The sequence below is a fragment of the Salmo salar genome, chromosome ssa04 (assembly GCF_905237065.1).
Source record: "Salmo salar chromosome ssa04, Ssal_v3.1, whole genome shotgun sequence".
NCBI classification, from domain to species: Eukaryota; Metazoa; Chordata; class Actinopteri; order Salmoniformes; family Salmonidae; genus Salmo; species Salmo salar.
Genome location: NC_059445.1, coordinates 22,581,881 through 22,596,782, shown reverse-complemented (window position 1 = coordinate 22,596,782; position 14,902 = coordinate 22,581,881). Strand labels below are relative to the sequence as shown.

At 42.4% G+C, this 14,902-nt stretch overlaps 2 protein-coding genes across 11 annotated transcripts in view; one reads left to right on the top strand and one right to left on the bottom strand.

Moving 5' to 3' along the window:
* The window catches only part of fat1a (FAT atypical cadherin 1a), a 93,684-nt gene extending 86,355 nt beyond the window's left edge, over positions 1–7,329 (top strand). For 3 of the 10 annotated variants that reach the window (XM_014195248.2, XM_014195251.2, XM_014195247.2), the window contains 6 exons: positions 731–841; positions 977–1,620; positions 2,170–2,304; positions 4,129–4,188; positions 4,830–4,865; positions 5,597–7,329. In XM_014195248.2, the coding sequence (XP_014050723.2) occupies positions 731–841; positions 977–1,620; positions 2,170–2,304; positions 4,129–4,188; positions 4,830–4,865; positions 5,597–6,282 (1,672 nt within the window). In that variant the 3' untranslated portion in view covers positions 6,283–7,329. The other 7 variants (XM_014195253.2, XM_014195252.2, XR_001328235.2 and 4 more) reach the window with 6 other exon arrangements.
* A 3,358-nt stretch (positions 7,330–10,687) lies between these two features.
* On the bottom strand, positions 10,688–14,563 carry LOC123742428 (uncharacterized). The gene is made up of 2 exons (XM_045716659.1): positions 14,461–14,563; positions 10,688–12,320 (listed from the first exon to the last, which is right to left on the bottom strand). Exons 1-2 carry the CDS (start codon positions 14,532–14,534, stop codon positions 10,958–10,960), a joined length of 1,437 nt encoding a protein of 478 aa, XP_045572615.1. The 5' UTR covers positions 14,535–14,563; the 3' UTR covers positions 10,688–10,957.
* Positions 14,564–14,902: the final 339 nt, after the last annotated feature.

The following is a 14,902-nucleotide window of genomic DNA, read 5'->3' as shown; positions in this document are numbered from 1 at the left end:
TTGAAGCAACATCTCAAGACATCAGTCAGGAAGTTAAAGCTTGGTTGCAAAGGGGTCTTCCAAATGGACAATGACCCCAAGCATACTTCCAAAGTTGTGGCAAAATGGCTTAAGGACAACAAAGTCAAGGTATTGGAGTGGCCATCACAAAGCCCTGACCTCAATCCCATAGAAAATGTGTGGGCAGAACTGAAAAAGCTTGTGCGAGCAAGGAGGCCTACAAACCTGACTCAGTTACACCAGCTCTGTCAGGAGGAATGGGCCAAAATTCACCCAACTTATTGTGGGAAGCTTGTGGAAGGCTACCCGAAACGTTTGACCCAAGTTAAACAATTTGAAGGCAATTCCACCAAATAATAATTGAGTGTATGTAAACTTCTGTCCCACTCGGAATGTGATGAAAGAAATAAAAGCTGAAATAAATAATTCTCTCTACTATTATTCTGACATTTCACATTCTTAAAATAAAGTGGTGATCCTAACTGACCTAAGACGGGGCATTTTTACAGGGATTGAATGTCAGGAATTGTGAAAAACAGTTTAAATGTAGTTGGCTAAGGTGTATGTAAACTTCCGACTTCAACTGTAGATAATTCTCCATAAAATGACGCATGTATTGAATACTAGTATTTAAGATACATGGGATCAATGACTGCCAGGAAATAATACTGTTATTTCTCATTACTCTTTGGTCTAGGCTGCTGTATTGAATATTTATTTTCCATTACAGGTGCCAGGTGGGGCCATACTGCACAGACAACCCCTGTAAAAACAGTGGGAAGTGCATTGACAGTCTGGATGGTCCTGTGTGTGAGTGTGAACAGGGATTCCAGGGTGACAGGTATGTGTGCGCAAAGGGCGGCCGTCTTACTTCTCAAAGCTACAGTTTTTCCAGTAGTAGATTTGCCAAACTACTATCTTTTACTGTTAATGTGTTACTGTCTCCTAATCCTCACCGTCCTTTGTCGCGGTGCAGGTGCCTCAGTGATGTGGACGAGTGCCTGAAGAACCCATGCTCCAACGGCGGCCAATGCCAGAACACCTACGGCTCGTACTCCTGCAACTGCTCCCTGGGCAACATCGGGCGGCTATGCGAACTCCGCTCCGAGGTCCGCAACGAGTTCGTCTCCACCTCCTGGAACATCGGCCTTGAAGAAGTCATCGGTATTGTGGTCTTTGTGGCCTCCATTTTCCTCCTGGTCGTCCTCTTCGTGGTCATCCGCAAGAGGGCGTGTCGAAGAAAGTCCAAGTCTGACGACGACAAGCGCAACCCGGGAGGCTTAGGAGCGCCGCACTCCTTCCTCCAGCGACCCTACTTTGACGCAAAGCTCTGTAAGAACATTTACTCTGACATTCCGCCGCAGGTGCCTGTTCGGCCCAGCTCGTACACACCCAGCATCCCCAGCGACTCGCGCAACAACCTGGACCGCAACTCGTTCGAGGGCTCGGCCATCCCCGAGCACCCCGAGTTCAGCACGTTCAACCCGGACACGATGCACGGACACCGCAAGACAGTGGCTGTGTGCAGCGTGGCGCCCAACCTGCCTCCGCCGCCGCCCTCCAACTCGGTCTCCGACAGCGACTCCATTCAGAAGCCCAGCTGGGACTACGAATATGACGGTAAAGCTCATTTACTTCAGTCCATATCTTTTTTTGTTGATTAATATTTGTCGATTCCCTGCTATTGATTTTTTTAGGCTCGTTGGTGGAATTACCTTCGCATCATTCATGGGGTGTCCAATAGGGGTGGGCCGATATGTGATTAAATCGACTATTGTGATATTTGAAATCGACGATAAATCGTGAAGAGCAAGACGGTATATTGTAATATGCAAGACTAAACTCTTTTTGAACTTTACAAATCAAAACAGTGCAGTTTGATCAGTTAGGCTGTATCAACAGGTCTAAATGAATTAACAAAGCCTTATTTTTTTTGCCATACTCAGATTATTTAATGAGAATGTGACTATGATGTTATAAATAAGGACATAATTTGTACAGTCTGGAATGATCTATTTAGTCATTATCTCCCAACCCTAGTGTCCAAAACTAAAACCAAAGTACAAAAAACAAAAATGTAGCAAATCCCTGCGTGTTGTCTCTTCCGGAAATACTACTTCACCAACTTACATCTTTGTTTGTCTGTGTACATGTGCTTCTGTACTCCAGCTAAGGTAGTAGACTTGGATCACTGTTCGACCAAGAAGCCAGTGGAGGACAGTGCCTGTCACTACAACACCAGGGGCAGTATGTCTGAGGTCCAGTCCCTCAGCTCCTTCCAGTCCGAGTCCTGTGACGATAACGGTATGTATCTGAACAGAAATGGTCAACCTTGCCAGTTTAGGGATAAATGTCCTAATACATTGACTAGATTGATTTACACCTGAAGTGAACCAAGGAAGGTTGGTCGTCTTACACACCCATATTTGTACTAAAGGTATATATTAAAATGTAGTTTTCCTTTGGTCTTATATAGACCCATATTTGTACTAAACGTATATATTACAATTTAGTTTTCCTTTGGTCTTATATAGACCCATATTTGTACTAAACATATATATTAAATTGTAGTTTTCCTTTGGTCTTATAGACCCATATTTGTACTAAACATATATATTAAATTGTAGTTTTCCTTTGGTCTTATAGACCCATATTTGTACTAAACATATATATTAAAATGGCGTTTTCCTTTGGTCTTATAGATCCTTATTTGTTCTTAATATAGATCTAAATATGTCATTTTAATTTGGTTGTATAGTTTCTGAATTCTGAAGTGGTACATCAGACTCTTGCATGTTTGCAATGGAAAGCACACGTGGGGATGCTTGTGGAAAAGTCGTCTGGTTCTTGTACGACTGCAGTTCTTTGTAGAGTGGCCCCTTGGCTGTAGTTGACTTGTATACATGCTACATGCTAATCATCTCTCTTTGCGTGCCGTGGTTGGCTGCAACGGTGACTCTTTGGGGTCATGTGTTTTTTTCTCTCCCTCTTTGCTGCGGGGCTTCAGTTCCCATTTGGATCAAATCGGTTCACAGACCCAGAACACGGTTTTAACTAGGGGTCAGCGTGTAAGTCCTCAATCACCTCGGTACAGAAGGAAGCGATCAAAGAGAACATTTTTGCAATATTCTCCAAGGCATAAAAAAACTCTCTTTCTGTTCTCTCTCGCACTCTACTCAGCCCTAGCCGCAAAACAGGCTTGCTTGTACAGGCTTCCCCGTTGAAGTGACAAGAGGGGAAATTAGCATTAGCCAAGGAAGTTAGCAAATTAGCATCATAACATGATTTTAAGTTATTTACTTGCATGTCCCTTTTTTGTTTGTCTCTCTTTTTGCATGTGTTTCTTTTTAAACAAAATCTAGCCACGGATGGATGTTTGAGGAAGACAGTGAAGAGCATTAAGCAAGGGTATAAAGTACAGTACATATGATGGTTCTTCTCCCATATCTGCTCTCATTTCACATTGGGTTGTAGGGAATGTGTTTGCCATCAATCACCACAACCTTCATCTGTACTTAACCCTTAACCTGACCGTGAAAACATGCTGGATTTCTGATACATTGATCTAATGTATTTATCATAGATATCTTACCGTATATCTATATAGAAAATATTTCAACTTCTTTGTGAAGTATTATTTAGTTTTGACTGTATTTGGACAAAATATAGTCTTTGCTATTTTAGGGCTGGAAAGGCGTTTTTATCCTTGAGAATTTCTCTGATCCTTCCTTCCATACTGTCAATGGCACCCCTAGCATCTCTGTATGTTGTTGCTGTGTGTTCTCTTGCACAAAGACCAAACTCCCTCTCCACCGTGTCCCGTTCCACCTCTGTGTTGTGACCAACCATTGAAACCCAAACATCCAATTGTAGACGTCCTTCAACATCATGCAGTCAAAGTCTTACCCTCCTGTCTTCCCTTCGTCCTACCCCCCCAACCAACAACTCCATACGTTTCAGAGCGACACAGGGGAAATAAATGTTTTTGTAGGGAAACGTTTCTCGAACGTTGATTTGACGTTTCCCCAGCAAACGTGCACTTCCATTTTTGTTTGCTTTCTTTTTCCAAATAATTTGTACTAATGTTAAAATTGTCCTCATCTGCTCCTTTCCCTTACCTTTCACAAGCCTCCATAGTGACGGTAATCCACCTTGTCAACTCTGTTATTGACTCGGTGGAAGGAGAAGGTACTTTTTTACTATTATCACCTCAATCAATACTTGTTAGCCGTCTGTGGTGTTTCTGTGTGGTGGCGTTCCGTAGTTTCCAGACCTGGGTTCAAATACTATTTGAAATATTTCAAGTACTTTGAGTGTTTGCACTTTAAAAACAAATTTCTATTGGTTCCACTGCAACAGACAAGCTCAATCAAGCACAGTTTTAAGTATTTGAAGTGATTTTGAATACTATTTGAAATCCAGGTCTGGTAGTTTTGTGCTCCGTCCTCAGTGTCCGGATGATGAGTTAGGCCTCGGAGATGCCATTTCCTTATCCAATGATATGCCTCATCTCATTGTCATCCATATTATTGCCATTTGAATCGCGCTGCCTAATTTGAATCTCAAAATTGAAATGTCTCACACGATTGGCCAATTAACCGAGCAGCAAAGGTTTCATTTGGAAGGTGCTAGATTAATTTCCCTCTCCCCCTCGGTTGACTGTTTAAGAAAATGGCACGACTGTTGTCTGTATTGTAAGCGTGTATCTTCGCTCAGAGCAGTAGGTGTTTTTTTTCTTCATGTTTCATTCTTGTTCTGGGCTTCTCTCTCTCAGGTTCTTAACTTGACTTGTTCTCCCTCTCTCCTCTTCCTTCTCGCCTCGTCTAAAGAGTCTTTTTTGGCTCATGATCTCAAGAACCCAAGAGGTGACTATTTTGTCATTTGTTTGCCTGAATCCCAGTGGTGCCCCCCCCACCCCCTCACCCCACTTACTGTCAACCAACAAAACAATCCCATGCATGACGTAGATGCTGTGAGGAAATACGACTGGAAATGTTTAAGCACTGTTTGGTCGAAACAATATCATATCTATAGTTATAAACTAAACATGGAAACTGTCTAATTTTGTCACAGTACTTCAATTCAAATCCCTCACGTAGACCCTAAAATGTGTTTTGTGTCCCCCCCTTTTCCCAGTAACTATAACGTTGAATCCCTTTTTCACATCTGACACTAAAAAAACCTGGAGCCAACTTTAAAGAAGCCGTTTCAAACGGTGCTTTGAAAATCACTAATCGTATTCACCCCCATTTTGAAATGATCTCCGCACAAACCACTCCATAAAAGCAATAACAAAAAAGTGTCTGTTTCAAGTGTACCACATCTTAAGGTAGTATTTGTTTATACTACGTGTGTGTACATGTGTGTATTTGCAAAGAATGTGTGTGCGTTTTTAAACTTTTGTGATTTTTGTGTTTATTTTTTTACGAATCCAACTTAATGTGTTGGTGTGTTGTGACAATTGCATGGTGTGGGCATTAACACGCTGCTGTTGTGTAAATGTATGTAATCTGATCTGTGCGAGTGTGTGTGCTTTGATTTAGGCTTAGGGTGGTGGGACCTGTGGTGTCTAATTATTTGCATCCTTGTCTAACAGGCTACCACTGGGACACATCTGATTGGATGCCAAGTGTTCAACTTCCTGGAATCCAGGAGTTCCCGCAGTATGAGGTTGTGGAGTCCCCGGCCCCCCTGTACAGTGACCCGAACGCCATCGATACTGACTACTACCCCGGCGGCTACGACATCGAGAGCGACTTCCCGCCGCCTCCCGAGGACTTCCCCGCCCACGAGGACCTGCCCCCGCCGCCGCTGCCCGAGTATGGCGACCGCTACAACACCCTGGAACCACCCCGGAGGGACCTGGCGCCTCCTGGCAGCCCGGGTTCGAGTTCGGCCTCTGGGGTACGCCACCGCCCACCACTGCCCCAGCTCTATAGCCTTAACCAGTATCTACCGCACCACCACTACCCCAGCGACGCTGAGGGCAGCCCGGGCTGCGGCAGCTCCACGGCCGCCACCACCACTCCAGCCTCCACCATGGGCGGCGCCAGCAGCTACCGGGGCGGCTACCCCATGGGGTACGGGCGGGGGGACTTTGAGGCGCCGGCGCTGGACAACATGTCCATGTCCCTGTACACGTCCACGGCCTCCTGCTCGGACATGTCGGCGTGCTGCGAGGAGTCAGAAGTCATGTTGAGCGACTATGAGAGCGGTGACGAGGGACACTTTGAGCGGCTGGCCATCCCCGCACTGGACTCCCAACAGCACACTGAAGTCTGACACTGGATCCAAACAAAAGTGCCTGAACCCCCCCTCCCCATCTCTACCTTATGTTAACCCCCTCTGCCCGTGTATGTACACACTACAACTACACACAACACAAAGAGACACTACACTGACACAGACACACATACACACTTATACATACACACACAGAGCAATGAATTTGTTCACCTAAACAGGGGTTGTTGTGACTGGTCTTACTCTGAAGGCTGCTTGGCTGGGTGGCGGTGTCTTCAAGGAGATATCATTTAACAGCACTGGACCCCATAGCCTCCTCTATCTACTCAGTCCAACTCCTGCAGTACTGGAAAAATACCCGTGTTTGAGTTGGCTGTGCCATTGCTTTAAGTAAATGTCAATTATGCACAAGAAATGTCTGACAAAAAAACTACATTAATGTACAACTAAAAAGAAAAAAAAGAAAACCATTGACACAATAACGATCATGATAGATAAAACACACACTACAAGGTGATATCTGTATTTGTAGAGGTAAAACCGTGCAAATTGATTTTTGATACAAATCCTCGTTCATTTTCAATGTAAATTTAAATGTACAGTTTTGATTTCAAGGTTTACTAGGTTTTGTAGATATTTTATGCTTTTATTTTCCCCCAAAAAACACAAGTTAAATGGTGTGCTACATTATCAGCCTTACTGTTCCTTCATTCACAAGAAAAAGAAACTGAAACTTGTTGTTTTTTTTAAAAAGAGAAGAGCTCAGCTCTTCCAAAACACCATGTATCCGTTGAAAGTTGATTGTCTCCTGCTCATTTCAAAAAGGGTCTTCGATGAGCGACTGCATATTCTTGTGTTGTTCTATTTTTTATTTGTTTGTTTGTAAATGGCGACTTTGGAACCTCTTTATTTTTCCACCACGAAAATGGGACCCAATATATTTATAGTGCAAAGTTATCCATAGACACTTGACTTTTTCAGATGTCTATGTGGGTGTGAGCAGTACTATGGTCTTGTTAAGGTTTTTATTGAATACTGCCACTAGCTCACGCTTTCCTACTGGCAATAAATTATTCATAAAAAATAGTTTGGGTGCCTTGTGTCTTTTATTTGCTGCTGGTGTTTAAAGTATTTCATTTAATTCAATACAACTTTATTCATCCAACTTTATTTAGGGGCAATTAAGTCAGGGTAAACATCAAAGTCAACTATAGAAATATCATGTGTATAACATAACATTTTTTCCCAAGTCAATTGTTTTGCAATGATAGATGAAATTGATTGCCAATCAGCTTCTCATCTTTAACAAGTGATCTCAATAACAAAACCGTTGAGAGTTCTGATGGATAAACGTCCCTTTGGAAGTTAAATATCATCAAGCTCGAAAGTGTAAAGACAGTTGAAATGCAAGTCTACTGTGCAAGTCAAATGCATCATCCTGTGACATGACTGCATACTTACAATATTTCGTCATTCATCAACCTTTACATTATAAATGATTACACCACCCTACGCCTTAATCAAAGCACACACACACTGCACAGATCAGATTAGGTTCCATACAGTTACACCACCATATCAATGTTAAAAACACACACTGTGCAATTGTCACAACGCACCAACACACTCAAGTCGCAAGAGAAAGCTGGAGTTGATTTGTGATGAGCTGGAATCGAATCGAATGCAAAAAGGAGCAAAGAGTAGCGTACTGTATGTACAAGTTGAATCATGGATTTGTGATTTAACCTAAATGTGTGATTCTATTTCAGTTCATCTAATTTATTTTGTTTATCATTTGTTCCCTTTCAAGGTTCAATGACTGCTTTTTCCTCACTGTATTTATACAGCATGAAACAAGCCTTCACTCCAAGAAACGTGCTTCCATCAGATTTATATTTATATACATAATATTCAGATGAACCAGATTAATTCTGAACTGTCTCATATAAGTATAACCACCCAAGAGCTATAAAACACCTCCTTCCAGTCAATGAAGGACTTCTTCACTAACGGACGAGCGTAGGAGTAGACGTTTTTAGTGTAGAGCTGTAGACTGGCGTCGAAGCCTCAAATCTGAACAGGTAGATTTGAGGAGCCCTACCTGAAGACCGGGGTTTAGGGTCACCCAAGTGTCAGAGACGCCATTGGCTGTGGAGACTGAGGTAGATGTTGTCTGAGTCTGACCGTTGTAGTCTTTAAAAAGTGTCACCTTCACCCCCAAGTCCAAAACCTTCACCCCCAAGTCCAAAACCTTCTGCGGTAGGTCGCTCCATCTAATTCCGGCATTCCCCCACCCTAAAGTATCGACCTCAAGCTTCATACAAGCAATCTACATCCTCATGGGTTTTCACACCCTGAGGTCTCCTTATGACTGTATTCCTTGGCTTCACTGTGCATTTATGCAAAGCACTGTTTGTGTTAATTTTGTAGCCTGCTTAATACAGAAATTATAGCAAATTTCGATTTCAGTCTGATCGTAATCTGTATTTGGCTGGTTGCACTCAAATGGAAGGTGCTGTCTTGTAAAAATATGGTAGATTCTCGTCAAATCTCTACGGACAAATCTAACAACAATGCTGTCTCGATTATGCTCAGTGTCGCCTATTGTTCTGGAATGGTCTTGAGTGACATAATCAGGAAATTTTCTATCCTGCATTGTGTAGTCAGACAGTGTGTTAGGCCGATACAGTAACGCGTATTCCCCGTTACCATGTTAACATAGAAACTGAGTCGCATTACATATTTCTTACCACCCACAAACGAGGTTTGTTTATTAAAATTCAGAATGTTTGTGTTATTGAGATCCCTGTTAATCATGTTGTTTCAGATTAGCTTGAACTTGGCATAATGCTAATGTTTATTGCAAAAGCAGTGATACATTGCTGCTTCAGGTCATGGACCTTAAACATTGGTCTTAACAGACTTAACTATTTATTTCATAAACAGATCATCTGGGGCATTCACACTCCCCACGTGCACCACTACCGTAATTTCCGGACTATTAAAACCTCTATGGGCTAGGTGGGACGCTTTCACCAAAAAGCTATTTTAAAATTGGACATATCGAGTGCATAGAGGAGGTCTGTATCTATAATTCTTAAAATAATTGTTATGCTTTTTGTTAACGTTTATCGTGAGTAATTTAGTAAAATGTATGTTAGCGAATTCCCCGGAAGTTTTCGGTGGGTATGCTAGTTCTGAACGTCACATGCTAATGTAAAAAGCTGTTTTTTGATATAAATATGAACTTGATTGAACAAAACATGCATGTATTGTATAACATAATGTCCTAGGAGTGTCATCTGATGAAGATCATCAAAGGTTAGTGCTGCATTTAGCTGTGGTTTTGGTTTTTGTGACATTATATGCTAGCTTGAAAAATGTGCGTGATTATTTCTGGCTGGGTACTCTCCTGACATAATCGAATGTTTTGCTTTCGTTGTAAAGCCTTTTTGAAATCGGACAATGTGGTTAGATAAAGGAGAGTCTTGTCTTTCAAATGGTGTAAAATAGTCATATGTTTGAAAAATTGAAGTTTTTGCATTTTTGAGGTATTTGTAATTCGCGCCACGCTCTTCCATTGGATATTGGTGAGGCGTTCCGCTAGCGGAACATCTAGATGAAAGAGGTTTTAAGGTCAAACAACTTTTTTGTTTACTGTTTAGATTAAATCGAGCGCTCTCAAACTTCCCATCATTCTGATTACGGTAGTCATTTTGTCACCCTGAATCCTGGGGGCACAACAAAGTATTTGCAGCCACTCGACATCAGTGTAAATCGTGCATTTAAGGTGGCTCTCCGTGTTCAGTGGGAGGCTTGGATGACAAGTGGGGAGAAATCCTTCACTAAAGCGAAGAGCAACTTATGGTCAAGTCTGCCAGTGGGTCCTGACAGCGTGGAGCATTGTCAAAAAATCCACTATCATCAGCGGGTTTCGAAAGGCTGGACTGCTGCGTGTTGAAGAGGGCTCAGCGGGGGATTTGCCTCCGGATGAAAGTGACGAGAGCGACAATGAAAACGATCCAATATCGGATGAAGCAATTCTGAGGCTATTCAACTCCGACACTGAAGGAGATGGTTTCAGTGCACAGGAGGAGGAAGATAGTGACCAATGACTTTCTTGGTAGGCTACTGTTTACTGCAATTTTTTTTATTTTTTGTTACAAGCCGTTTCGTTAAAGCCTATTTATTTTTGTTACAAGCCGTGTTTCGTTAAAGCCTGTGTAAAGTTAATTTGTTTCAATGTACCGGTAGGCACCTGCGGCTTATAGACATGTGCGGCTTATTTATGTTCAAAATAATACTTTAAAAAAATTCAGTGGGTGCGGCATATATTCAGGTGCGCTTAATAGTCCGGAAATTACGGTAATGTATTTTTGCAAGGTTCAGGTATTCATCAACTTTAACATTATGAACGTGTTAATCATAGATATAGCTTACTTAGTACAGTTGATTACTATTTCATTTTATTTTGAGAATTATGTCAGAATTATTCATGAAACAAGGGTGCCAAAGAAAAATAAGTGATTTGTGATCAGACTCAAGGTTCAAATTCATGTTTCTTTGGAATAGTACATTTCAGTATTGTCTGATTAAAGTTACATAACAACAATGATTCAACGGTTAAATACTTTTTTTATATAAACATTTGCTTCAAAGACCCCAACATCATCATGGCATAAAAATTCTCTACATTTCATCGAGGGCTTGGTTTTTAGGGTTGACTTTCCCAGGCTACCGTACGTGCTACTTCGTTGTATTCCGACAGCATGAATCGGGCCTGGGCACCTGGAGAAGTGGCCATACTGGACTCATAAACATAGACATCATATTCAGGTATCTCATCTGAGGGAGTGTCTTTAGTAAAATACACTGCCCACTGGTAGGTTTGGTATTCCTTGTTGCTGACACTGTTCGCAGAGTAGAACCCTACCCACGAGTAATAAAACACCTCCTTCCAGTCAGCAAAGGACTTCTTCACAAACAGGCGAGCGCAGGCGTAGCCATTTTTTGTGTAGAGCTGCAGACTGGCATCGTAGCCTTTCACGACGACAGGAATCAAACTGTCCGCATCGTCAAATTCGGCACCACGCCAGACTTCCCTTTCGGTCGTGTCCCAGGGAGATTTTTTGAGGAGCCTGACCTGAAGACCAGGATTGAGGGCCACGAAAATGTCAGAGGTTCCGGACGTGTCGTTGCCGACGGGGGACTCAGCTAGTTTGGTCGAACTACCATCATCCTTGAAAAGCCCCACCACCATGTAACGGTCCATGATGGACTTTGGTAGGTTGCTCCAACTCATTTTCAGGTAGCCGTTCTCAGCTGGTTTGACGTCAAGCCTCAGCGGGTGACAATCGTCCTCAGTCTTCATTTCCACCATCTGAAGCCTTTGGAATCGAATAGACTTCGCATAACAGACCTGGAATTCAGGTGACGGGCACGTTTGGTACCCAGCTTGTCCCAGAAATGCCTCCAAACCGCCCAATGTGTCGTTCCTCCAATGGACCTGTAACATCTGGATTTCTCGTAAGAGGTCGAAGCTAATGGTGTACGTGTGATTTGGATGGAAGGAATTTGCTTGGTTATCATTGAACGGATAAAGTTCAGTGACAAAGACCTTATCCAAACTGGTTTGAGTTGACCCTTCTGCCTGGACAACCCTGACTATGATCCTGTCCCTATTTCTGTTGCCAGATTTCAGTGAGTTGTAGTAGTTTTCAGTGACATACTCAGGCAAGGCCCATGAGTTAGCTTTACTGATATCCCCCACTGCGTAGTAAGCTTGCCTCTTTAGATCGGTCAGAGCTGGGAGGAAACTGTCGTTATTATCGAAGAAACCAAAGCCATAGTCCCCTCTGGCTGGATCGAAATGGGTTTGGATGATGTCATGGTTGATGTCGATCTCTGATTGGTCAACAAACCAGTAAAGCAGATAGAGACCATGTCGTGGGAAGATGCTGCCGTACCATATGTCTCTCAGATCCCTGATTGTATCAATGGTCGGAAATGAAGAGGCAGTGTACTGAAACAGTAGCAAGACGGAACAGCAGAATAAGGTGTGCGATGCCATGATCAACCTGAGAGTGAGTGAGAGCACGCAAAATATCAACATTAGATATTGAATATTTATATTTATATAACTACAATTCATTCGGAAAGTATTCAAACCCCTTGACTTTTTCTTTTTTTTTTACTTTACCGCCTTATTCTAAAATTGATTAAATCGTTTTTTTACTTCATCAATCTACACACAATACCCCATAATGAGAAAGCAAAAACAGGTTTTTAGAAATTTTTGCACATTTCTAAAAAAACTAAACTGAAATATCACAGTTTAGGTTTTTAAGTATTTATAAGTATTCCGACCCTTTACTCAGTACTTTGTTGAAGCACCCTTGGCCGTGATTACAGCCTCGAGTATTCACGGGTATGACGTTACAAGCTTGGCACACCTGTATTTGGGGAGTTTCTCCCATTCTTCTCTCTCAAGTTCTGTCAGGTTGGATGGGGAGCTGCACAGATATTTTCAGGTCTCTCCAGAGATGTTCGATCGGGTTCAAGTCTGGGCTCTGTCTGGGCGACTCTCAGACATTCAGAGACTTGTGCCGAAGCCACTCCTGCTTTGTCTTGCCTGTGTGCTTAGGGTCGTTGTCCTGTTGGAAGGTGAACCTTCGCCCCAGTCTTGAGGTCCTGAGCACTCTGGAGCAGGTTTTCATCAAGGATCTCACTGTACTTTGCTCCGTTCATCTTCCCCCACGATCCTGACTAGTCTACTAGTACCTGCCACTGAAAAACATCCCCACAGCATGATGCTGCCACCACCATGCTTCACCGTAGGGATGGTGCCAGATTTCCTCCAGACATGACGCATGGCAATCAGGCCAAAGAGTTCAATCTTGGTTTCATCAGACCAGAGAATCTTGTTTCTTATGGTCTGAGAGTCTATAGGTGCCTTTTGGCAAACTCCAAGCGGGCTGTCATGTGTCTTTTACTGAGGAGTGGCTTCCATCTGGCCACTCTACCATAAAGGCCTGATTGGTGGAGTGCTGCAGAGGTTGTCATTCTGTATTTTTAATGTTTTATTTAACCTTTATTTAACTAGGCAAGTCAGTTAAGAACAAATTCTTAAATACAATGACGGCCTACCCCGGCCAAACCCTAACCCGGACGACGCTGGTCCAATTGTGTGCCGCCCTATGGGACTCCCAATCACGGCTGGTTGTGATACATCCTGGAATCGAACCAGGTTCTGTAGTGATGCCTCTAGCACTAAGATGCATTGCCTTCGACCACTGCGCCACTCGGGAGCCCCAAGGTTCTCACATCTCCACAGAAGAACTCTGGAGCTCTGTCGGAGTGACCATCGGGTTCTTGGTCACCTCCCTGACAAGGCCCTTCACCCCCGATTGCTCAGTTTGGCCGAGCGGCCAGCTCTAGGAAGAGTCTTGGTGGTTCCAAACGTCTTCCATTTAAGAAGTATGGAGGCCACTGTGTTCTTAGGGACCTTCAATGCTGCAGACATTTTTTGGTACCGTTCCCCAGATGTGTGTCTTGACACAATCCTGTCTCGGAGCTCTATAGACAATTCCTTCAACCTCATGGCTTGGTTTTTACTCTGACATGCACTGTCAACGGTTGGACCTTACATAGGCAGGTGTGTGCCTTTCCAAAACATGTCCAATCAATTGAATTAACCACAAGTGGACTCCATTCAAGTTGTAGAAACATCTCAAGGATGATCAATGGAAACAGGATGCACCTGAGCTCATTTTCGATTCTCATAGCAAAGGGTCTGAATACATATTTCTGTTTTTTATTTTTTATTAATTAGCAAAAAATTTTAAAAACCTGTTTTCGCTTTGTCATTATGGGGTGTTGTATAGATTGATGAGGATTAAAACATTTTTTAAATCCATTTTAGAATAAGGCTGTAAAGTCATGGGTTCTGAATACTTTCCGAATGCATCTGTTACAACCGAAGTTACTTGCCAAAGAGTATGATAAAGCATGAAGTATAAATCTTGAAATGGCTGCAACCTCTTTCCTAAATCAGTATATCAAAAAGACGTCAACAGTTTTGTGTACCATTTATCTTAAATCATTACAGCTTTTCTTCTACTGTTACATACACATTTTACATACATGGTACTTTTAAATACAGCAATCACATAACAATAATACATTACAGAACATAAGCTCTTTAAATGAGCCTCTTACCTGCTCTTTAAGCTCTTTTCGCAGTGTATCTTGTTACTGAGAGACTTGGTGTATTTATATACATCAATACCCATTGTGCAAACACATCTATGGCCACTCCTTTTGGTTAATTTTTACAGGTGCTTGCATCTCAAACTGTACATATTGACCAAAGATAAAGAGTGCTTGTATTTCTTTCTCAGATTTCCTCCAGGCATTAGAGGTTTTGATTGAACTGAGCACATATTAATGAGGAAATTGTGTACATATTGACCAATGATAAAGAGTGCTTGTATTTCTTTCTCAGATTTCCTCCAGGCATGAGAGGTTTTGATTGAACTGAGCACATATTAATGAGGAAATTGTGTTAATCAGTTGGGGTATTTCTCTTTGCAATGACCAGGAAGGATGAATTTAACCACAGATTGAAATGCACCCAAACCTCTTTGCTGGAATGACTTAT

What these genes read in the sequence shown, in the direction of transcription:
- LOC123742428 (XM_045716659.1), bottom strand. Translation starts at nt 14,534, where the DNA reads ATGGGTATTGATGTATATAAATACACCAAGTCTCTCAGTAACAAGATA. An exon ending in GAAAAGAGCTTAAAGAGCAG is followed by an intron (nt 12,321 to 14,460) that starts GTAAGAGGCTCA and finishes ACTCACTCTCAG; the next exon opens with GTTGATCATGGCATCGCACA.